The sequence below is a fragment of the Ochotona princeps genome, chromosome 17 (assembly GCF_030435755.1).
Source record: "Ochotona princeps isolate mOchPri1 chromosome 17, mOchPri1.hap1, whole genome shotgun sequence".
NCBI lineage: Eukaryota > Metazoa > Chordata > Mammalia > Lagomorpha > Ochotonidae > Ochotona > Ochotona princeps.
This window is the reverse complement of record NC_080848.1, coordinates 38,285,093-38,308,618: the sequence shown is the minus strand read 5'-3', so window position 1 is coordinate 38,308,618 and position 23,526 is coordinate 38,285,093. Positions and strand designations below refer to the sequence as shown.

Genomic DNA, 23,526 nt, shown 5'->3' with positions numbered 1-23,526 from the left:
ACCATTCCCCAGAGAATGATTTATTCCTCCCCATACACACACATAAACACACACACATACATACCAGCCACCCTCTGACAACCCAAAATGCCCTTCCATGCCTCCCTTACTTCCTCTCATGGGTACAAACACCTGGCACCTCTCATTTGGCAGCCAGGGAACCTGAGGCTCAGAGCAATGGTGTGATACACCCCACAACTTCCCAAGAGGCATGGCTTCACATGGGACCAGTGACCCAGGAGTGCCATGTCTGGAGGCCTGTGCTAGAATCCTGGTTCTGTCCTACCCTGCTCACAGGTGTATCTGAAGAGAACAGCTCCCAGCCCACAGGCACTCTGCCCACCTCTCCATCGCAGTTCCTGTGGCCCTGGGGCTGGAGCTGTGCCTCCTGACTCCAGGTGGCCCCCCTGCCTTTTTTTCACCTCTTCACCCCTGCCCATGTGGGTGCCTTCCTACACCCCTGCCCTCACTTCCTGGTGGAAGGGCCCCTCCTTGCCTGGGAGGGGTGAGTCCAGCAGGGGTAGAGAGCGGAAAGGGGAAGGGGAATGCCCGCCCTCCCTTTTGGCCCCAGTCAGGATATGGCCGCTCTGGACCCACCCCTGACCCGCTGGGTGGAAACAGGAAATATGTGAGACTTGCTGTGTGCTCGGCCTCCACGCCTGGCTCCACGGCTGATAAGGGCCATTGTGTGGCCGCCTGGGATGAGCTGCACTGGATAGATGTGCTTCCCGGAGGAAGGAAGCCTGGCTGGGCTTTCCTGGGCGGGGGAAGCTGAGGAGGGAGGTGAGGGTCCCTGGGTGGCAGCACAGGCACCCCAGGCGGCTGGCAGCCTCTCTTGTGCCAGCGTGTTTCCCCCAGTCACTTCCCCATTCTCACTTCCTACAAGGAATGGCTGGAGCCAGAGGACTCAGGCCCAGGCCAGGAAAATGTCAGCTGTGATTTAGCAACAAGGAAGACAAACAGGAACACTGGGGGGCAGAAGGGGTGGGGGTACCTAAGGGGACTATGGGCAAGTGGGGAGAGGGGAAAGAACCAGGTTCAGTGTGGTGTACACCCAAGGAGCTCCGAGACAAACCTCTCAGGCTTTGGAGGCTCCATAGGATGGGGGCAGGGCCTCCTCATGGTGCCCCCTACCCACCTCTCCTGACAACCCTTTAACCCAGGATGGCAGCCCTGGCTGACAAAATTCATGGGGCTGATCTGCTGCCCTCCAGAGACAGGCAGCAAGCTCCTGGGAATGTCAGAGAGACAGCTCCTAGCTGGAGAGCCTCTTGGCTCAGGGCAAGAATGGTCACTGTACCCTTCTCCAGCCAATGCCACAGAGTGGGCAGTGGGGAGAGGCCCAGCCATGGCACTGCCTCCAGCCCATGCCTTGGAGCCCAGGGTCTCCCAGGGGTGACTGCATTAGCTCCTCTGGCTACCTGGGACAAGAGGCATTTCCTCCATCCCCTCAGCCCCTCCTCTTCCTGCCCCGGCCAAGAGGCCTTCCAATCAGACCTGCACTGCCCCAGCTGTGTCCTGAGGCACTGGACCAGCCACATCCCCTGGGGCTGGAGCTGAACCAGAACCTAGTGACCATCCTGGCCTCAGCCCATAGCCTCCTGGCTCCCCGAGCGGCCAAGGCAGCCAGGGTGGGCAGCGACAGCCCCCGGGCAGGATGGCGCTGCAAGTGGAGCTCATCCCCACGGGGGAGATCATCCGTGTGGTTCACCCCCACCGGCCCTGCAAGCTGGTAAGTGGCATACTGAAGGCGGGGAGGAAGGGGAGGCGTGTCACCTTGTAATTTGTGCCAGGCAGCCCTCTCAGGGAAGAGGTACTGTAAGGAGCGTTGTGGGTCCTCTGGGGGGGAAACCAAGCAGGCAGGGAGTACCCGAAGAAGAAAAGGCACTAAGTGTAGGGGATTAGGGCCCGATAGAGCAGAGAATCAGATATGAATCCCCTCTCCAGCTCCCTGGGGAAGGAACTAGGCAGGACATGCTGCTGGGGGCAAAGAGCTAGTGCATCCAGAGCTGCAGAGCAGGGCATGGTAGAGGCTCAGTTAACGCCCCCCCTTACCGTCGGAGAGATGGGTGAAGGGAGGAGAGCTAGTTAGCTCAGCAAAAGAACCTTTGTGGCCTGCAAGCAAGACAGCAAGAGTCTGGCTTACTCTGGGGATGAGGATGGGAAGACCCCAATGGGGGCGCCCACCCACTCACACTGCATGGGGGAGGGGCTGTTTTTTATGCCAGAGATAGAAGGTGTGTGTGTGTGTGTGTGTGTGTGTGTGTGTGTGTGTGTGTGTGTGTGTGTGTGTGACGCGCCTTGTTCCCGGACCTTGTGCAGGAGCGCGGGAACACCAGTCTCCCCAGGCCGGAGCTGGGGCCGGGTCGCAGCTGGGGCCGGGCCGGAGCTGGGGCCAGGCCCGCGCTGGGGCCGGGGCTGGGGCGGGGCCGGACGACTAGCGCGCGCGCGCGCCGGAGCCTGGGCCCTGCCTGGGATGACGACAGGCTGCTGCCCGGCCCCCGGCTGGTCCTGGGCGGAGAGAGCGTGCTGGTCCCGCGGACTACCGAGCTGACCACGCCACCCAGCCCGGCCCCCGCCAGCGCACCCGAAGAGCCGAGCCGGTGGGTACGCTGGGCAGAGCGCAAGGTGGGAAGCGGCCGCGTGGCTCCGGGAGGCCTGTGCTGGCGGGGGCTTACAGGAAGAAAGCGGGAGGCTGGGCGCCGAGACAGCGTGCAGGAGGCAGGGGGTCGCCAGCCGGGGAATGGTGGCACCCAGGATCAGCTCAGCTTGCCTTGTGGGAGTCCTAGGTCCACGGAGCTGCGGGGAGTCAGCCCGGTGGGGACTTAGATGACTTACGGGTAACGTGAGGACGCGGAAGAGAGAGGCTTGAAACTGGGGACCTGGGCACCCAGCGCGCCCTTTGGGCCCCTCCCGCAGCCCTGCTCAGCGGCTCTTGGTTCCGGAGTCGCCGCCGAGGGACTGTGCCTGAGTCCCGCCCCTTCCCGTTCTCCGCCCCCCGGGGCTCGGGCCGCGCTAGTGGCCCCTGCGTGATCGGCGGTACGCGTGAGTGGTGGGTGGGCGCTTGGAGATGAATGAGCTAGTGAATGGTGGCTCCCGGAAAACTCCAGCCTCCAGCTGTCGGCTCTGAGATTCATTCATTCATTCATTTACGCCAGCGTCCAGGAGGGAGTCGCGAAGTCTCCCTCCCCTGCACCCCCCCCCCCCCCGCAGTGTCCCTAGCCAGGGTGTGCGTCTGGGGTAGGCTGACAAGGACACAGACCATTAGTGCTGGATGTGATAAGCTGGGGTTTGTGTGTTGGTGACTTCAAGAAGGTGTTGTTCTGTAGGAGGTGATACCTGATCCGATTCTTCCAGGATGACTTAAGAGTAGGTGAGGTGGACTGGGAGGGTGTCAGCCACGCCCCAGCAGCTGCAGGTGCAGAAGTGTGAAGGCTTAAGGAGGGAGCCCCATGTGGCTACTGCCAGGGACACGGCAGCGCCTCCTACTTGTGTGTGACTGGGGAGAGAAGGGATTGGAATGCAAGGGGTAGTTGAGTTCAACTTGAGACCCATTGGGACCTGAGGGGAAGCCTGGCACATGGAGGGTGCCCCATGAACATGGAACGTGAAGTGTTGCTTTTGTAAACTGCACGGGCTGCTGTGGATGGATGAGAGATCAAGGAGGAGACTGCAAAAGGTGGTGGTAACCGCTGGGTGTGAACCACGTGGTGAGCGCCTGGAGGGGTTGCCCCCTCTGCATAGAGGATACTGAGTGGACCAGGGGAATAGGGTAGGAGAACGGGGGTCTCTTGCTGGACCCCTGGCTGAGATGTGGAGGTGGTCAAATGTTGGAGATGTTGGGGAGCCAGTGCACAGCCCTTGATGGGTACCTGTGAGCAATCAGGGTAGAGCCCCAAGCCACCCGCTTCCTCCCCATGTCTCCCCCCAGTTCCCTGGAGCCTGCTAGGGCAGCCTGGTCCCAGGCCTAAGACTGGTCTGCTGAATGGATAAATCTGAGCACCTGCTATGTATGCAGCACTGCGCTGCCAGGGGAGCAGGCTGTGTGTGTCTGTCCCCAGCCAGGCTGCGTGGAAATCCGCCTGTAGCAGCGACAGGGGTGCTGGGGAATATCTGCCCCTCGCCGCAGGTTATGTTTCGCACCCCCCCACACACACATCCAGTGCTAAAGGGCATCAGCTGGCCCACTTCAGTCAGGCCCTTTCTATACCCTGTGCCTCTAATAAACACCTCAGAGACTGGCCACACTGGGGAGCCTGACCCGTCCTAGCTGCTGCCGCTAAGGGCTACTGCATCCCGACTGGGGAAGGGCAGCCCGCGGAAGCAGGGACCGCTCTGCGGGGGTTGGGGTTCCAACCCCACTCCTCCATTTGTCTTTCTACCTTCCACAAGACATTTCCTCCACCGAGTCGCGAGAGCTCCCTTTTCTAAAACCGAGTTAAGAACAGCGACCTCGGGCCGCCGCGACTTTAGAAAGCGCCGAGAAGGCAGTGAGCGCCGCGGCTTCTCGCACCCGGGGCTCCCCTTCCTCCCTGCCCCCGCGGACGCGCGCTTCCGTCCCGAGTCTCCGAGCTGGCCCGGGGGGCGAGGGCCGGGGCCGCCCCTGGCGGCGGAGAACGCCCCCTCCTTCCGCCGCCGGGCGGTGGCTGCGGGGGCGCCATCGGGCATCTAGGGAATGCGGCAACGCAGCTCGGGCCCGGGAGAAGCCGGCCCGACCCCTCCGCACGCGGATTCCCCTCATTCCAGGCGCTTGACGCGGCGGCGGGCCGGGCGGGCACTGCGGACCCGAAGCTCCGCCTCGCCCCTCCCCCGCGGGGGCCGGGTTCCTGGGGGACGGGGACTCTCTTGACCCTCGTCCCCCGCCTCCCGCCAAGACCCCTCAGGCACTCCCCTCTCTCTTCTGGGTTTTTATTCTGGGGGACTCGGCTCTGGGCACCCCCACCTGCCTGTCGCGCCTGGCGGCACCTAGCCCCCTCGCTCTCTCCAAAGGGCCCGGTCGCTCAACTGCCGCCCCCCGGCCCCTCCCCCGGACTGCTATCGGGCCAGGTTGTTGTTCCGAGCTAGTGAACCTTTCCCGCGAGGCTGAAGCCCGCACCTGCCTCTGCCTCGGGCCTCCTCAGGGAGCCCGGGTCCCCAGCAGCCTCTCCCCTCCTGGGCTGGACAATGTGCGCAGTCATGAGAGTCTCAGGCTCCTTAAAGCCCGCCAGGTGGGGGTTAGGCAAAGGACTGTAGAGCTCGTTGTTAACTGACGCCCAAGAGGGGCTTTCCCCTCTAGATAAGCGGGGTGACCAGTCCGCCCTGGGCCTGGCCACTCCAGGTCCGCCCCTGGCGTGTTTGCGGCCAGTGCAGGGCACAGAAGGGGGAAGGGCTCCGGAGGCCTGGCAGGTGCCTTGGCCTTTACCCTCCAAAACTTCCCGCCAGCTCTAGCCTCGCTGTGGGGACCAGGAGAACGGTCCATCGTCCCTCTGCCGGTGGCGGCCAGGCTTTGGCGAGCTGCGGCCGACAGTCCCCCATGCGCACCCATTCCAGCAAGAGTGCGCCCCCGCCTCCTCCCACACCCCGGGCGAAAGAAGGCTCGAATTCGGGGTCATGGGGGTGTGGGCTGGAGGCGGAGGACATCCAGGGCAGGGGACCGCTAAGGGAGGGGACTGGGGAGGGACTCTGGGGTGCCAGGGCCTAAGTGTGTCCTTTGGAGGTCTGGAGCGACTTCCTAGGGGAGACCTAAGTGGGAGCTGGAGGCCCCGCGCTGGGCGAGAGCGCCCTGGGGCCGTCCCTGTCCCTCTCTGAGCGGTCAAGGGACACGACCGGGGGATTTAATCGGGACTGGAGGACGCGGGGTCCGTCCCCCGCCTCTCGGAGAGAGGACGGCGGGGACCGTGGCCCGCGCCGAGGCTCCGCCCGCCCGGGCGCGCCAGCCGTATTTGGACATTTCGCTCTATTTTTAACTTTCCCGGGACCCGAGGTTGGGGTCGGGGCGGGGGAGGGAAGTACCGCTTCCTCCCGTACCCGCGATCTCAGCCCCTCGGCAGACCGTACAGTGTAGACGCAGGCCCGGAAGTGAGTTCCGGGTCGGTGTGGACGCGGCGGGCCGCGCGGATTCCGGGCCCCACCCTGGAATCGAGATCCCTCCTGGAAAACCTGAGTCAGGCGGAGCCCGGCTCGCCAGCCCCGCCCCGCCCGCCGCCGCCCACCCCGCCGCCGCCCCCATCCTCTCCCATCCCGTCCCCAGCCCCCCACTCCCCGCGCCCCAGCTCCCGCCAGGCTCCGGGTGCGGCTACAGCGGGGCCGGGGCGAGCCGGTGTGGGGAGGGGGGCGCCGAGTCCCGCGCCCCGGGGCCTGCGGAGAGGGCGGTGCGGGGGGCGGGCCGGCCCCTCCCTCGCTGACGCCGCCGCCGCCGCCGCCGAGCCCCGGAGCGAGAGCGCGGGCAGCGGAGCGGGCGCCAGGCCGGCCGGGCAGGATGCGCTACCGGGCGTCGGTGAGCGGGGGCCGGCGGCGGGGCTGGGGTCCCTGTAGCCCCTCCCTGCCTTGCAGCGCTGCAGGGGCCCCGCCGGGAAGTGGGCGCGGCCAAGGAATTTAGGGTGGAAAAGCGTCCCTCCCGGAAAGTTGCAGGCGCGGAGGTGGAGGGGTGGGGGTGGAGGAGAGGCCAGGGCGAGGAGGGCCGCGGGGCGCTGGGACCCTTCTCCCGGAGGGGAGGGTAAGGAGGTGGGGACTGGACCAGCTTTGGCAGCGACTTGGGGGACAGGCCCGGAGGAGGGGGGTGAGGGACGAGTGTGGGACAGGCAGGCCCGGCCCACTCGGGAGCCCCTGGCTCTGGCCTGTCTGTGGTTAGAGGAGACACCACAGCCCCTAGGGTCAACACCCACCTGCCCACCACCTTGAGTCTTTGACCCTTGACACTCTTAGTGTTAGCTTCCCGGAGGACACTGAGGGGGGCCTCAGTCCGGGGTGTGTGGAAAGCAGCTCTCTGAGGTTGTCAGCCACCTCATTCCTGCCGACCCAGAGGCCAAAAAAATCCCCCACTCCCTAGGCAGAACTGGGAGTGGATGAAGCACTTGGGGAGGGCAGCAGCTGGAGGGGAGGGAGTGCCCAGCTGCTGGAAGCCCGGTGCTCCCGCCCCTGGTGGGGGGGGCCAGTTGGGCTGGGAGGCCCTTGGGGGAATCCTTCTGCCCCAGGAGGAGGGGCCCTGCCTGGCCTGGTCCCTAGGATCCTCACCCTGGAGAGTTCTAAGACCAGGAGTGGGAGAGGCAGCCGCTCCCTGCCTGCAAAATTCAGATTGTGAGCCGTTTGTCCTCCAAAGCACCTGTCACACGTGGCCCAGAGCTCAGGGACCTGAGGTCACCTGGTCTGTCTCCACGCCTCCTGCAGGAGGAGGAAACTGCTCCAGAGGGAGAGCCGAAGGGATTTGTCCAAGGTCAGCAGAGCCTTTCCAAGTGGCCCTGCGCAGGACCCTGCTGTGTCTTACAAAGCTCATTCCAGTGCCCACTGGCTCCTGGGTGCTGCGTGTGTGCCTGTGACCTCAGCTCTGTGTCCTGTGTTCAGCCCTGGCATTCCTGCCCAGCCCTGCAGGTGGAGGGGCAGACTGCGGCCTGGCCCTACCCTGCTGGCTCTGACAGGTGCTCTGTCATGGCCCATTTCCTGCAGGCCCTGGGCAGTGACGGGGTACGGGTGACCATGGAGAGTGCACTGACCGCCCGGGACCGGGTGGGAGTGCAGGACTTTGTGCTGCTGGAGAACTTCACCAGCGAGGCGGCCTTTATGGAGAACCTGCGGCGGCGCTTTCGGGAGAACCTCATTTACGTGAGGCATGGGTGAGGGGGGACAAGGGCTGGGGGAGGGGTTTCTTCTTGTGCAGATTTCCAACCCTCCTCTGCCAATCCCTAGACCTACATTGGTCCAGTGCTGGTCTCTGTCAACCCCTACCGGGACCTACAGATCTACAGCCGGCAGCACATGGAGCGTTATCGCGGCGTCAGCTTCTATGAAGTGCCGCCCCACCTGTGAGTGGCGTCACCTGCCTGTCAGGAGCCCCAGCCCACCCAACCTACACTCACAGCTAGGAGTGGCCCCCCTGCCCGCCCTCCCCAGCTGTGAGAGGCCCTGGCGGCCCTCCTTCTGAAAGTGACCTGCCTCCTCAAGGGAACACCTGGCTCCCACCCACAAGTGCTTCCCAGCCCCCTAGTCCTCCCCCAGAGTCCCCTGATGAAACTGTGCTCCAGGTTCGCGGTGGCCGACACTGTGTACCGGGCACTGCGCACGGAGCGCCGGGACCAGGCGGTGATGATCTCTGGGGAGAGTGGAGCCGGCAAGACAGAAGCCACCAAGCGCCTGCTACAATTCTACGCTGAGACCTGTCCAGCCCCTGAGCGAGGGGGTGCCGTGAGAGACCGGCTGCTGCAGAGCAACCCTGTGTTGGAGGTGGGACCCATACCACGGAGTGGGATGTGTGTGTGAGCAGTGTGTGTGTGTGCAGAACAACCCCATGATGGAAGTGGGGCCTGCACCATGGAGCTGTGTTTGTGTGTATGCTGTAGGTGGGGCCCCTACCACAGAGCAGGGTGTGTGTGTATGAGCAGTGTGTGTGTGCAGAGCAGCCCCATGCTGGAAGTGGGGCCTGCACCATGGAGCTGTGTTTGTATGTATGCTGTAGGTGGGACCCCTACCACAGAGCAGGGTGTGTGTGTATGAGCAGTGTGTGTGTGCAGAGCAGCCCCATGCTGGAAGTGGGGCCTGCACCACGGAGCTGTGTTTGTATGTATGCTGTAGGTGGGACCCCTACCACAGAGCAGGGTGTGTGTGTGCAGAGCAGCCCCATGCTGCAAGTGGGGCCTGCAATATGGAGCAGTGTGTGTGTGTGTATGCTGCAGGTGGGGCCCATACCATGGAGCAGGGTGTGTGTGTACATGGTGAGGCGGGAGCTGTGGGGAGGGCGCTGGCCTGCCCTTACATCCTTGTCCATGTCTAGGCCTTTGGGAATGCCAAGACCCTCCGGAATGACAATTCCAGCAGGTTTGGGAAGTACATGGATGTGCAGTTTGACTTCAAGGTACCTGTGCATGTGTGAGGGCAGAACGGAGGGGCTTCCTTGTTCAGGGGGATCTATTGAGCACTTGCTGTGCTTGAGGTGAAGCCATGGAACCAGACAGACAAACATTTTGCCTCTTGGGGTGATGGATGATGAGCAGATCATGGCAGGAAATGAGGGATTGGGGGCTGGGGACGTTTTAAGGAAGCTTAAATAGGCCTGCTGAGAGGGTGCCGCTTTGGCTAAGGCTTGATGGGAGCCAGGAGCAGGTGTGTGTATACTTGGAGTGGAGTCCTCACACTGGGAACAGCTGGTGCCTGAGCCCTGAGGAGAAAGAGAGTACAGCCCTTCCATGGGTGGTGTAGGGCCTGTGGAGTTTCCGTAACTCCCTGTGGAACTAGCTCAGTACAGAGCTTTGCACAGAAGGGTCCGGCTTGCCTTCCCTCTCAGAGAGATTGTGCGTCTCTTGGGAGCAGATGGCAGGGGAACTGGGCCAAACGGGAAGCCACTTGGGAGGCTGATGTAATAGCACAGGTGACAGGTGAGAGTGGCAAGGCCAGAGTGTTGGCAGTGGAGGAGGTGAGCAGCCCTTGGGTTCCGGATATGCTGAAGGTGAATGTGGCAGGATTGGCTGTCTGGCTGGATATAAACTGGAAAAGTTTGAAAAGGCTTCCAGGAGAACTGTGAACTTCTGGGCTGAATGACTGGTCAGGCAGCATTGCCCTTTACCCAGACAGGGAGCTGATGTGTGCGGGGAGTGAGTTGGGGGGGGCGGCAGGAGTTCATTTTCAGGCCTGTCAGGTATCTGAGAAGAGCTACCCCGTGTATAGGGTGGCATCTCCCCATTTATCAGAAGAAGAAACTGAGGCTGCAGGGGGTGATTGACGTGTCTGACTCCACACAGCTAGTGGCAGAGCTGGCATGAGAAGGGAAGACAGGCTGTACCTCCCAGCCCCTGTGACCAGCTCCCTGGGCCTGCCTTCCACACAGGGGGCCCCTGTGGGCGGCCACATCCTTAGTTACCTCCTGGAGAAGTCGCGAGTGGTTCACCAGAATCATGGCGAGCGCAACTTCCACATCTTCTACCAGCTGCTGGAGGGTGGTGAGGAGGAGGAGCTGCGCAGGCTGGGTTTGGAGCGCAATGCCCAGAGCTATCTGTACCTGGTGAAGGTGAGTGGCTGGCAGGTGGGGCGGGGTGGGGCAGGGCCTTCCTTCCTGGAGCAGGGGAGCCTGGTGCCAGGGCCGACAATGCAGCTGTGCCCCTCCTGCAGGGCCAGTGTGCCAAAGTCTCCTCCATCAATGACAAGAGTGACTGGAAGGTGGTCAGGAAGGCCCTGACAGTCATCAACTTCACCGAGGACGAAGTAGAGGTAAGGCCCCTTTGAGAGGGCCATCCCCTCTTTTCCCATCACACCCAAAAGTCCCTCTCTCCCCTCAGATGCTCTGCACCCACGCCCATGGCTGCCTCTGTCTCCTGGTTGCCCACCAACGCTCTGCTCCTTCCTTCCTCTCGTCCCCCCAGGACCTGCTGAGCATTGTGGCCAGCGTCCTACACTTGGGCAACATCCACTTTGTGGCCAATGAGGAGAGCAATGCCCAGGTGACCACCGAGAACCAGCTCAAGTATCTGACTAGGGTGAGCTGGGTGTGTGGAGGGGGCAGGGGCGGGTGCGGGAGGGATGGAGAGCCCCCAGCCACAAGCACCGCCTCTCCGCCCACCTCCCTCTCGGCAGCTCCTAGGTGTGGAAGGCGCGACATTGCGGGAAGCCCTGACGCACAGGAAGATCATTGCCAAGGGAGAAGAGGTGAGGCCAGGCCTTGACCTGGGGACTGGGGTGTTGTTATAGCTCAACCCAGCACTCGCCAATTCCTGTGCTCTGGTTGCCACAGTCCAGGCGGGCGACTTAGAGACACACAGTGAGTGGGCCCACGGCACACAGGAAGAGACTGACAGAGTCAAACTGCAACTAGGAATGAGGCCCTCTGAGCACCTACCAGCTCCTGTACCCTACACCACTGTGTTTTATTACTCCAGCCCCCAGACTCTCTGAGGGCAAGGACAAGGCGGTCAGAGTTTCCTGGTATTCCTCCTGAGCCCAGACAGGTGGTATGGAGGCAGGTGTCTGGCATCTGTCTCCTTCCCTTTCCTCACGCCCACAGCTCCTGAGTCCACTGAACCTGGAGCAGGCCGCGTATGCGCGGGACGCTCTGGCCAAGGCCGTGTACAGTCGCACCTTTACCTGGCTGGTTGGCAAGATCAATAGGTCCCTGGCATCCAAGGTGAGGATTTTATCCACACTGCCAGAGAGAGGTGGGGGGCTGGGAGCAGGGCTGATGCCAGCACAGTGCCAGCCACGCCCTGGCTTCAATGACCCTAGGACGCTGACAGCCCCAGCTGGAGGAGCACCACGGTCCTAGGGCTCCTGGACATCTATGGCTTCGAAGTGTTTCAGCACAACAGGTCAGCTACAGCAATACCGCTGCCCAGCCCCACCCCTGTCCTCTGCCTCCTGCTTCTCACATTAGCTGCCCAGGGTCCTCCCTGAAGACCACCCTCTCCCCTGAGCCCCCGTGGGTGGTTCTGTCTTCTTCGCAGCTTCGAGCAGTTCTGCATCAATTACTGCAACGAGAAGCTGCAGCAGCTCTTCATCGAGCTGACGCTCAAGTCAGAACAGGAGGAGTATGAGGCCGAGGGCATCGCGGTGCGTGCCAACCCAGGAGCTACGGGAGGCTGGGTCGTGGGGTCTCCCCAGTGGGAAGGGAGCAGAGACCCAGAATGAGGCCTCACTTCCCTTGTGCTACCTCAGTGGGAGCCTGTGCAGTATTTCAACAACAAAATCATCTGTGACCTGGTGGAGGAGAAGTTCAAAGGCATCATTTCCATCTTAGTGAGTTTTCTGTCCCCCAGGGCTTCACATGCAGGGTGTGGTGGGAGATGTTGCCCTTTTTTATTCCGCTGCCCCCTATTTTTTCTTTGTTTTTGTTTTGTGTTTTGGTTTTCCATTTTTATTTGAAAAGCAAAGAGATCTTCCACCTGCTAGTTTGCTCCCCAAGTGCCCACAACAGCCAGGGCTGGCCTGGGCCAAAGCCAGGATTCAGTTCAGGTCTCCTGTGTGGGTGGGACCCCAAGTACTTGAACCTCCAAGGACGTGCATTAGCAGGGATCCAAAATCAGAAGAATAGCCAGGACTCAACTGGACATTCGAATGTGGGATGTGGCCATCCCAAGCAGTGACAGCACCAAGAGCCTATCCTGCCTCCCCCTTTCTCTATAGGCAGGTCCCTGAGGGCTGCGCTGGGGACTGAGAAGGGGACAAGGCAGGGCTGAGTGTGGAGGATGAAGTGAGATGCTGGCTCAGACCCTCTCCCCTGCACCTGTGCCTCCCTGGCACCTTCTGTGTCCCCCAGCCCCTCTCTCCTGCCCCTGTGCCTCTCTGGCACCTTCTGTGTTCCCCAGCCCTCTCCCCTGCCCCTAGGATGAGGAGTGCCTGCGCCCCGGCGAGGCCACAGACCTAACCTTCTTGGAGAAGCTGGAGGACACCGTTAAGCACCACCCACACTTCCTGACGTGAGTAGGCGAGAGGCTTGAGGGTGCCCCACTCGGTCAGCACCTGTGCGAAGCTGGGGGATTCCCTGGGTCCTCAACACCAGGGAAGAAGGCCTAAGCTGAGGACAGCTCACAGGTCCTCCACCCTGGAAAGCAAGCTGCTTGGTCGCACGGCTTTCCCCTCAGTCTTGCCCGAGAATGAAACTTGACAGGATTGTTTCTTGCTTCTTGTTTTAGAATTTGCTCTTTATTTAAGGAATCCCCAGGAGGGGCAGATGCAGAAGCAAGCCCCTCTATCCCAGGCCATTCCTGCCTGTTGGGACCACATCCGGGGTTAATGGGCAAGGACCTTTGGCAGAGCCATTCTGGCCGTTTGAGACTTGGAGTCATGAAGTCCCTGGTCCGAGGTCATCCCACCTCGCGTGGCAGAGCTGAGACCTGGCCCAGGGCCACCAGATGCCCGGATGTGCACTTGAACTGTGTGCCCTGCTTGAGTACAGGAACTGGTGCATTTTTACTAAAGAGTGCCTTCAAGACAGGCTGCTGCTTGAGAAGACCATGGTGCTTACCAGAGACAGGCTCCAAGTATGCAAAAGCCACTCGTAACCTTGACACCCAGGGTCATCGCTGTTAGCAATCTGAGGCATTTCCTTCCTGCCTTTTTCTATACATTTTTTTCCCCTGTAGTGGAGAGCTTATTGTGTATAAGGCTCAGGATAATGTTATATCCTGAGTATTTTCCTGTATCATCAAACACAAAAATTTCCTCAAAACACTTCCTCCACTGGCTCTGACCCACAGATACAACACTGCTCTCACCCAACCTCTGGGGCCTCTGGCCAGCTGCCGGATCTCTGCTGAATTAACAGGGCTGCTGCAAGCATTGCTGGGCCTCCGATCTTGGGCCATGGCTCTAGATAGTTTTTTGGAATGGTTCTCAAAAGAAGAAACTAGGGTAAAGGGTTTAAACATGCTTAACACCTCAGTAATCTTTAGGGACAGATTCCATTTCTTTTCATTTTTTTTTTTTTAATTTGAAAGAGAGGTTAGAGAAAGAGATCTTGCATCTGCTGGTTTGTTCTTCAAATAACTGTAGTACCAAATCTGGGCCAGGCAAAAACCAGGGACCAGGAACTCCAACCAGGTCTCCCACATGAGTGGCAGGGACCCAAGCACTTGAGCCATCTGGCACTACTTTCCCAGGCACTTAGCAGGGAGTTGGCTCAGAAGTGGAGCAGCTGGGACTTGATCTGGGCCTCATATGGGAAGCTGATGTCGGGCTGCTGCTTAACCCCAGACGGCAGCCAGAGAATCCATTCGGAAAACATGGTGGGCCGCTCCCTTCAGAGCAGCCACATAGCAGCCAGAGGCAATGAAAGCAGCCTCCATCCAGTGTGCCTGGCAGCCGCACCTGCTACTTATAAGTGGCTGGTTCCTGTACTTGAGCCATTCAAGTGCACAACCCACAGCTTCCTCTCCTCATCACCCTCAGGCACAAGCTGGCTGATCAGCGGACCAGGAAATCCCTTGACCGCGGGGAGTTCCGTCTGTTGCACTATGCCGGGGAGGTGACGTACAACGTGACCGGTGAGGGTCCTTAGGTTAGGTCCCCACGGTGGGGGTGTGAGGCAGGCTCTCCCTTGCCTCATGTTTGTTCTCTCCTGCCAGGGTTTCTGGATAAAAACAATGACCTTCTTTTCCGGAACTTGAAGGAGGTGAGGACCCAGGAGGGCTCAGGTGTGGGACAGGCGGAGTACCCCTCTGCTCAGCTGCCACCCTGACCCCTGCTGTGCCCTCACAGACCATGTGCAGCTCCAAGAACCCCATCATGAGCCAGTGCTTTGATCGGAATGAGCTCAGTGACAAGAAGAGGCCAGAGACGGTGAGGAACCTGGCAGACCACGAGAGTATATGTGTGCGCGCATGCGCGCACATGCCCAGGCATGGCCAAGTGCCTTTGTGAACCTGCAAGCTAACAATATGTTCTGAGTGTGTGTACATGTGCTCAGGTATGGCCAAATATGAGCCCAGCAGCTAGCAGTGTGCCTGTAAGTGTGTGAGTATGTGTGTCCCAGCATGGCCAAGTGTTAGCCCGGGAGCCAGCAGTGCATGTAAGCAGATGCTTGGGGTAAGGGGCTGACTGTAGCAGCTCCTTGGTCTCCTCCCACCCGTGCTGCCCATGTGTGATGGTGCTTGTCTCCGCACAAGCCTGTGTGGTTGTATGGGTGCTTCCATGTGGTCATTCACCTAGCAGTGGTGACCAGTCATCCATATTACTTAACCCTGAGGATCCAAGGGTGAATAGGGTGTTCCCCCAAAAGAGGACACAGCCAGGGAGTGGGAGGGTGAGAGGCACAAGGGAAGACTCCCTGGAGGAGGAAGTCTTTGAAATAACTTGGGAATGAGGAAGTGCGTACCAAAGAGTGAGAGTCCCAAGTAGTGCTCAGCAAGAGAGCAGAGGGGCAGGGGCAGCAGGGAGTGCCAGAGGCAGGGAGAGCCCTGGTTGCCAGGCAGAAGGGGCTCAGGCTGGCCCCAGGCCAGCAGCCAGCCCACAGGGAGATGGGAACCCAGGTGTTGCAGGTTGGGACTCGCATGCCAGGAAGAGTACAGTCGCACAGGCATTGCTGGAGCCTGTCTTCCCCTGCTGTCTGTCCCCACCTTTCCCCTGCCTCTGAGGATGCCCGCACACCCATTCCTGGCTTCTAGGCACCTCACTCCGCTGGTCTGCACTGAATGGGCCCTTGGCTGGTCAGTCCCGTGAGATGTAACTTTGGACAGGGAGCACCTTCCTCCAATCCCCACAGGCAGGACTGGGACCCACGTCCATCCTCCAGCGACTGGTTGCTGCCTCTTTCCATTGCATACACTTGCTCACCCCAGCCAGCCCTGTCCCTGGAGCCACCACTCTAGGTCAGCCTGCCCTGATTGCTTGGGGCTGGCCAGCTCTCTCCCCGGCTTCCCCTCTGCCTCCACCTGCCCCTCCTCCACATGATCCGCCAGACACATGCCCTCAGAACGCACATCTGTCACTCCCTCTCTCCAGACTCCTCAGGGGAGGAGAAAACCCAGGCTCCCTAATGGGCCCAGGCCCTGGGGCTGCCTCAGCCTGCCTCCCTACCCCACTCCGACTCCCCTTGCATGCTGGTGTCCCCTCTGCTTGGGCTGCCCTCCTGCCCTCTGCCATCTTCCTGCTGTCATCTTAATTTTTTGGTTGCAGAGTTGTATTTGCAAAGTGACCAAGTGAATGGGAAAAGAAGAAAAGGGAAAGAAAGCACTTCCTATGAGGAATCCGGGAGGTGGGGTGCTTCTTGAAAGGAGAGAGGGAGAGACACCCACCCTGCTGTCTTCTTATGTTTCCCCCAAGGGTTATGGTCCAGAAAACCCCTTCCAGATACCCCCGGGGCCGCCAGCATTGCAGCTGTCTCAGTGTGGACCCCATGGCATCATAGAGCCCGCTGAAGTGTCCGCTTCTGCCATAGATATGCTTCACAGCCCTACAGGGCCGGGCCCAGGGAGCTCAGTGAGACGTGCTGGTGCAGTGCACCATTGTGGAGGCCTGGGGCCCTGGAGAAAGAGGAAGGCTGTTTGTTAAAGAAGTAACTAGAGGGAGGTTCCTAAACTGAGAGATGTGGGGTGGGAGGCTGGTCCCTTCCCTGTTGCCAGGAAACTGCGGTGGCAACAGCATGGGGCCTCAGCCCAGCCTCACCAACCTTCCACTTGCCCTTTGTTTCCCAGGTTGCCACCCAGTTCAAGCTGAGCCTGCTGCAGCTGGTGGAGATCCTGAAGTCCAAGGAGCCTGCCTACATCCGTTGCATCAAGCCCAATGATGCAAAACAGCCAGGTAGGCCCCTCCTGCCCTGGGGGACCTGGGGAGCCGGCTGGCCATTGACCCTTGCAAGCCTAGGGACTGTCCTGTTATTACCCCTGCCCCAGGTCGCTTTGACGAGGTGCTGATCCGCCACCAGGTGAAGTACCTGGGCCTGATGGAGAACCTGCGCGTGCGCAGAGCTGGCTTTGCCTACCGCCGCAAATATGAGATTTTCCTGCAGAGGTGGGACTTGGCTCAGTGCTCGGGGAATGGGATGGCATGTCCAAGGAGAGGGGACAGGTGCTCTTGGGCCCCTTTAAAGGTGAGGACATCAAGGCTCTGCCCTAGGGACGTGACCATGCTGCAGGCCTGAGGTCCTTTCGCTCTGAAGCACCAGGCTGACATATGGCTGCCCACCACCAGGGGCAGATGGTCACTGGCCTTCCAGAAGCCCGGGCGGATGGAAAGCCTTGGCTTCCAAGGAGCTGAGAGAGGATGGGACAGCTATGTGGTGACTCAGAGCTGGGGCCTTGGGAGTCGCACAGAGCAGTGATTGCATCTCTGTCACTCTCCGGTCCCTCAGGCTGAGGAGGACGAGTGTCTTTAAATGGGGGCAGTAGCAGAGCAACCTTGTGGGCCTTCTGAGAGCAGGTGCCCAGGGAAAGAAGAGGGGGGCTTGGAGAGGAGGGAGCTGCTGGGGTACAGCCTGGGTGCATTTCTACTCTTTCCATCCCTTGCCCCCAGGTACAAGTCACTGTGCCCGGAGACATGGCCCACCTGGGCAGGACGGCCCCAGGATGGGGTGGCCGTGCTGGTCCGGCACCTGGGCTACAAGCCGGAAGAGTACAAGATGGGCAGGTGAGTGGTGTGGCACATACCTGGTGTGTGGGTGATCCCAGGTCCTTGTCTTCACACAAGGAAAGAATTTCAGACCCAAGACAGAGTGGCCATGAACAAGGTAGCAAAATGTAGCAAAAAGAGCGTGGGCATCTCAACAGAGGATGGAGAACTTAGTGTGTATCCCCAGTGGGTAATAGCTGGGGGCCAATGAGTTTCCCTCACCCTCCCTCTCCTGGGCTCTGCTGGGCAGAGAGCTGCTCAGGTAGTTATCTACACAATGTGATTGGACCTGATAGCTCCCCCAGCATGGGGCAGGGCTGGGGCCTGGGCAAGGCTTCCGATGCACAAAGGCTGGCTCCTTCCAGGGCATGCTTCTCAGGTCCTTCACTCATCCAACCGCCCCCATTCCCATTTGTTCCTCAGCCCCCCTCCCTTCCTACCTAATGTGGGGATGGGTGGCACTCAGAGGCTCATTGCTGCTGCCCTCCCTCCCTCTGCCCCAGGACCAAGATCTTCATCCGCTTCCCCAAGACCCTGTTTGCCACAGAGGATGCCCTGGAGGTCCGGCGGCAGAGCCTGGGTGAGCAGGACCCACCCTTCCTGTCCCACTGGGGCCCACTCTGGGGAGTCACTGCAGGTGGGCTGCCTCTCCAGGAAGTCCATGCCACCCACTTCCGGCAACCCCCTCATCCTCCTGTCCATCTGCCCCCCTAGGTACAAACTCCCCTGTTCATTCTCCCAACCCTTACACACCTATCCTTGCTGCTCTGAAGAATCAGGCTCCCCGAGTCCCCATTGACCATCTCTGTCCCCATCACAGCCACGAAGATCCAGGCTGCCTGGCGAGGCTTTCACTGGCGGCAGAAATTCCTCCGGGTGAAGCGTTCAGGTGTGGGAATGAAGGGGCGCCCACTGTCTTGGGGCTGGGCGGCATCCAGGACCAGGGTGGGCTGCCCAAGGCGGAGATAGAGTCAGCCCTTTGTGATTCCCACAGCCATCTGCATCCAGTCATGGTGGCGGGGAACACTGGGCCGGAGGAAGGCAGCCAAGAGGAAGTGGGCGGCACAGACCATCCGCAGGTGCGTTCTGGGGTGCCTGGGGGTGCAGCTGCAGTGGCCCAGTACCAGGCTGCTCACCCCCAGCCTCGACTGGCCCTGCCCCCAGGCTTATTCGCGGCTTCATCCTGCGGCACGCTCCCCGCTGTCCCGAGAATGCCTTCTTCCTGGACCATGTACGCACTTCCTTTTTGCTTAACCTGCGGCGGCAGCTGCCCCGGAATGTCCTGGACACCTCCTGGCCCACACCTCCACCTGCCCTGCGTGAGGTATGTGGGCCCTCCCTGCTGAGTTAGGGCCCATCAAAAACCCTGAGCTGAGCTGTCTGCTTCTCTTATAACCAGAGGAACAGATGGGGAGGGCTCACAGCTGGCGGGGAACAAGGACTGGGCTTTGGAGGGTGAGTCCTCCCTAGAGAGGACTGGGGGGTGTTGCCTGCACACAGGTCTAGGGGTGGGTAGATGATGAGCAGGAAGGGAGGCTGGCTGTGCAGATGCTCCAGCCGCACTCTTCCCCACAGGCCTCGGAGCTGCTCCGGGAGCTATGCATGAAGAATATGGTGTGGAAGTACTGCCGGAGCATCAGCCCTGAATGGAAGCAGCAGGTGTGCAGGGCAGGGAGGGGAGGAAGCCCAGGACTGGCCCCAGGGCCAGGGAAGTATTAGTGGTCTTGCCTGGGCACCGTGAAAAAGGGATGAAGAGGGACCATCTCTGCTTAGTGCGTCAGGGCTGCCCATGGAAAAGGCTGCAGCTTCATTCTGCTTGACTGGTCTTGTCTGCCATGCTTAGGGACTTAGACATGGGTGATCCACGTGCCTTGGGTTTGTCGAATCTGTGATGTTGCTCTGCAGCCTCCTGGCTCAGGTGTACAGCCGCCTGTGGGGTCCCTAGCTGGACCCGAGGCTTGGGGCTGCAGGGCCCGACATTGTGAGCAATCATAAACTTGAAGTTGGACCTGGAAGCTCTGGGAAGCTCTCTGTCTTGGCTCAGGATGGGGGTCAGGGTTTGAGGAAGAGGAGGATCTGATGGGAGTATTGGTGGCCGGACTCAGCCTCTTCCTGGTGCTGGGACCAGAGAGTAGGTGAGGGGTGCTCCCCAGTGCTACTGCCCCTGTGACAGTCTGCTGCTTCAGACACTCCCCCTACTTGTTGCAGCTGCAGCAGAAGGCCGTAGCGAGTGAGATCTTCAAGGGCAAGAAGGACAATTACCCGCAGAGCGTGCCCAGGCTCTTCATCAGCACGAGGCTGGGTGAGCCGCTGGCTTTGTGGGCCCGCCCCCTCCCACTGCCATGCAGTTCCCTTCCCTCTGGCTCTAACTTCCTATCCCCCTGTGGGGTTACAGGTGCAGATGAGATCAGTCCCAAAGTGCTGCAGGCTCTGGGCTCTGAGCCCATCCAGGTGAGAGACTGCCTGAGTCCCTTACCGGGTGCAGGTGGGGGCAGGTAGGGCACGGTCCAAGGGGTGGATGTCTAAGCTCCTCAGCCCATGCCCCTCTGTCTCCAGTATGCCGTGCCTGTCGTCAAGTACGACCGCAAGGGCTACAAGCCACGCTCCCGGCAGCTGCTGCTCACACCCAACGCTGTGGTCATTGTGGAGGACGCCAAAGTCAAGCAGAGGATTGATTACGCTAACCTGACTGGTCAGCTGAGTCCCAGGCTGTTCAGGGTTGAGCTGTTGCTCCGACCCTTGCTCCCTGACCCAGTCCCTTCCCCCCTCACCCTGCAGGGATCTCTGTCAGCAGCCTGAGTGACAGCCTGTTTGTGCTCCACGTGCAGCGGGAGGACAATAAGCAGAAGGTGCCCCTCTGGCATATGGGAGGTGGGAGAGGTCCTGTGGCTGTGGGCGGGGCCTGAGCTCTCCTCCCTCCTGCCTGTGCCCCCAGGGGGATGTGGTGCTGCAGAGTGACCACGTGATTGAGACACTGACCAAAACAGCCCTGAGCGCAGATCGAGTGAACAACATCAACATCAACCAGGGCAGGTGAGGACCCCTGGGCACACCTGGGCACACCTGGGCTTCCACCAGGGGCTCCGTCCCTGCAAGAAGTTCTCACATGCTCTTTCCCCTCCAGCATCACGTTTGCAGGAGGCCCCGGCAGGGACGGCATCATCGACTTTACACCAGGCTCTGAGCTGCTCATCACCAAGGCAAAAAACGGGCACCTGGCTGTGGTGAGTGGGGACACAGACCAAGGGAAAGCATGCCACCCTGTTTTATATCCCACTGCCCTCTGTGAGAGCCAGAGAGGGGTTGTTGGAACTCCATGGTGCAGAGGGTACCAGGATGGCAGTGTGCATGTGGGAAGATCAGGGTGGTCTCAGGGACACTGGGTGGGCAGAGGCTGACCCTCACACACCGGGAGCATCTTGTGTCTGCCTCCCACTCACCACTCGGGCTTATTCCCTGACCTCACAGGTGGCCCCGCGGCTGAACTCCCGGTGATGAAGGCACCCCTGCCCCAGGACCCCTTCTGCCTCCCGGTGCTTTGCTTCCTCCCCTTCCTCTTCCCAGTTACCAAAGACTTGAGCTTCTTGACAGGGATCCCGGGACCCTTCCAAGTGCACCTGCTGACACCTGCCCCCTGCTCAGCCCTCTCTCAAGGGAGCAGCAGCCAGCAACCAGGCAGCTGCCCCTAGGAGGGGGCCAGGCCGGGCCACAGCAATAGGAATGCCGGGGCCAGGGCCAGCTGTGCCGGCCTCACTGCTGATGCCAAATATTTGAGAGAAGGGAATTTTTGCTGAGGTTTTCCTCAATGATATTTTGATGCTTTATAGGAAACTATTTTTTAACAAAGCCATTTTTTCTTCCCGCCCCGAGACACACTGGATGTGTTTTCCTCAACTCAAAACAGGGCAAGGAATGTAGGTGAGAGGTTGAATAGGCTGGGCTCTACAGTCCTCCTCCTGGGCCAGGCTCATTCCTCTCTGCCTCATTCGCATGGCCCCTTGTCTGTCTGTGTCTGCCTGCCCGCCTGCCCGCCCATCCCTCCCCCTACACCTTCTGCAGCCTGCTCCAGCCCCTGGGGGCTGAGGCCATCCTCCTCTGTCTCTTACTTCCCACATTAAGAATGCCCTTGCATATCATCCCAGTCAGAGGGCGTCCTGGTTGAGTGGGGCTGGGGGCGAAGCAGCCTTAGACCTTAGATGTGGAGGACTCAAGAAGCATCACCGAGTCAGTCCAACGCCTTTGTGTGATGGAGCAGGAAGGGACCTGTCCGAAGTCATGGTCAAAAATTCAGGTTGGGGCAAATCAGGACCAGAGCCCTGCCCTCAGCACGCTGCACTGCCACTCCCAGAGACAGGAGTCTATTACACACAGGTCACGTCGGAGGTGGGCACCTGGCTCCCTGACCAGCAGTCACTCTGGGGGGCCACCAGCTGGGAGAAGCACCTCTGCCCAAGTCTGTGCCTTAGGATGACCCACACCCCACCTATGTGTGGGGGCCCCTGCTCAAAGAGGTGGGGTCCTCACTGACCTTGCCCTGGTCTGGGAACATGGGAGAGAGGCTGCAGGGGTCTCACCCCTTTTTGCCACTTCCCCCACACCCCAGAGGGTTGTGGAATGGGGGATTGCCTCACTGCCTCTACAGGCTCTTAGGGCTCTTAGCCCACTGCTGACACTTCTGCAATCCAGAGAAACACTAAATAAAGCAATACATGTTTGCCAATGTGGTCAGACTCTGAATATGAGGGAGGAGGAGGGTCCCTAGGAGGCAGTATGGAGCTTGGTGGTACAGTGTTCGCCTTGTCTCCAGGCAGCGCTCCCTGTCTTGTGGGGAAGGAGAGAAAGCAGGAAGGGCCTCAGCTTCACTTTCACTGGCTGACCACCCACTCACCCCCAGTACTCCAGAGGGGTACACAGCCAGAGGAAGCACCCCACATATTTCTGCCTTGCAGTCCTGGGCCCAGGTTGGGGTGCCAAAGCTGACATTTGTGGTAGGTCTTTTGAATTCACAAGCTGGTCTGGATTCTTCTGCAGTGACCCGCTGGGCAGTGGTGAGGACAGGAAAGGGAATTCAGGAGACTTCGTGGCTCAGCAGGCAGCTGTTCATGACACACTGTCCCAGCTCAGCTCTCACCTGTGGTGGCTTCTCTCCAAAGCAGGTTCTTCCTGTGTTAGCTGGCAGCCACTGTCAGTGCCAAGTCCACATTCTTGACAATGCCCCCATGCTTTGAAATTTTCCGAGCAGATCCTTCGTGGCCCAGCGCGGAGGAAGTGCTGTGTTCCAGGCTGGGCCACTGTGAGGAAGATCTTCTGATAGGTCAGGCCCGGGCTATTGGCCCTGCACACAGGAGCCTCAGGAACTGCCCTCACCCCAGGCTCAAGCGTTCTTTCCTGCAAAAGAAATGCAGAGGGGCCCAGCACAGTGGCTGAGTGGCTGAATCCTCCCTTGTGTGCCAGGATCCCATATGGACACAATTTGTGTCCCAGCTGCCCACTTCCCATCCAATTCCCTGCTTGTGGCCTGGGAACGCAGTAGAGGATAGTGGGCTTTGGGACCCTGCACTTGTGTGAGAGACCTGGAAAAAGCTCCTGTCTCCTGGCTTCACATTAGCTCTGGCTGTTGTGGCCACTTGGGGAATGAACCAATGGACAGAAAATCTGTCCTTCTCTCTCTAAATCTGCCTTTCCAATAGAAACAAATCTTTTTTTTAAAAGTTTAAAAGAAAAGCAGGATGTGTTTTTGATTATTATTATTATTATTATTATTTAATTTGAAAGGCAAGCAAAGAGCTAAGTGGTTCATTTCCTAAAATGACCACAAGTAGTTGGGGCTGGGCTGGGCCAGATCAAAGGCAAGAACCAGAACTTCACTCTGGGTCTCCCACATGGGCAACAAGGTCCCCAAGTATTTCATCAGCTGCCTCCCACTGAGCGGGTTAGCAGGAGGCTGAATCAGGAGTCAGGGCTTACGGGGATGCCAGACTCGCCCGCCACACCACTGGACCAAGCCCCAGCCTAGAAAACCAGAGGGTAGCCTAGCTGCTAAAGACCTTGCCTTGAAAGCACCAGGATCCCATATGGGCACCAGTTCTAATCCTGGCAGCCCCACTTGCCACAAGCTCCCTGCTTGTGGCCTGGGAAAGCAGTCAAGGATGGCCCAAAGCTTTGACACCCTGCACCCGTGTGGGCGACCTGGAGAAGCTCCTGGCTCCTGGCTTCGGATTGGCCCAGCTTCAGTCATTGTGGCCGCTTGGGGAGTGAACCATCAGACGTATCTTCCTCTCTGTCTTTCCTCCTCTCTGTATGTTTGAC

The 23,526-nt window shown here is 59.9% G+C and overlaps 1 protein-coding gene across 4 annotated transcripts; it reads left to right on the top strand.

Moving 5' to 3' along the window:
• Positions 1-1,515: 1,515 nt before the first annotated feature.
• On the top strand, positions 1,516-21,937 carry MYO1C (myosin IC). Of its 4 annotated transcripts, none has more exons than XM_004593954.2 (32): positions 1,516-1,732; positions 7,642-7,797; positions 7,882-7,997; positions 8,217-8,415; positions 8,963-9,043; positions 10,013-10,192; positions 10,294-10,392; positions 10,545-10,658; positions 10,756-10,827; positions 11,183-11,302; positions 11,401-11,483; positions 11,619-11,724; positions 11,830-11,910; positions 12,499-12,590; positions 14,062-14,156; positions 14,238-14,284; positions 14,371-14,451; positions 16,305-16,410; positions 16,503-16,620; positions 17,122-17,235; positions 17,721-17,797; positions 18,038-18,106; positions 18,212-18,296; positions 18,382-18,541; positions 18,793-18,876; positions 19,426-19,519; positions 19,613-19,668; positions 19,774-19,909; positions 19,996-20,066; positions 20,153-20,250; positions 20,342-20,441; positions 20,686-21,937. In XM_004593954.2, exons 1-32 carry the CDS (start codon positions 1,658-1,660, stop codon positions 20,710-20,712), a joined length of 3,192 nt encoding a protein of 1,063 aa, XP_004594011.2. In that variant the 5' UTR covers positions 1,516-1,657; the 3' UTR covers positions 20,713-21,937. The 4 variants fall into 4 exon arrangements, with proteins under 4 accessions (XP_004594011.2, XP_058531384.1, XP_058531385.1 ...); XM_058675401.1 differs by lacking the exon at positions 1,516-1,732 and adding an exon at positions 2,467-2,603; XM_058675402.1 differs by lacking the exon at positions 1,516-1,732 and adding an exon at positions 2,486-2,628.
• Positions 21,938-23,526: the final 1,589 nt, after the last annotated feature.

Coding starts and splice junctions, on each gene's coding strand:
- MYO1C (XM_004593954.2), top strand. CDS start 1,658: ATGGCGCTGCAAGTGGAGCTCATCCCCACGGGGGAGATCATCCGTGTG. Junction 1,733..7,641: donor CCCACCGGCCCTGCAAGCTG/GTAAGTGGCATA, acceptor CATTTCCTGCAG/GCCCTGGGCAGTGACGGGGT. Junction 11,484..11,618: donor GAAGTGTTTCAGCACAACAG/GTCAGCTACAGC, acceptor TCTTCTTCGCAG/CTTCGAGCAGTTCTGCATCA.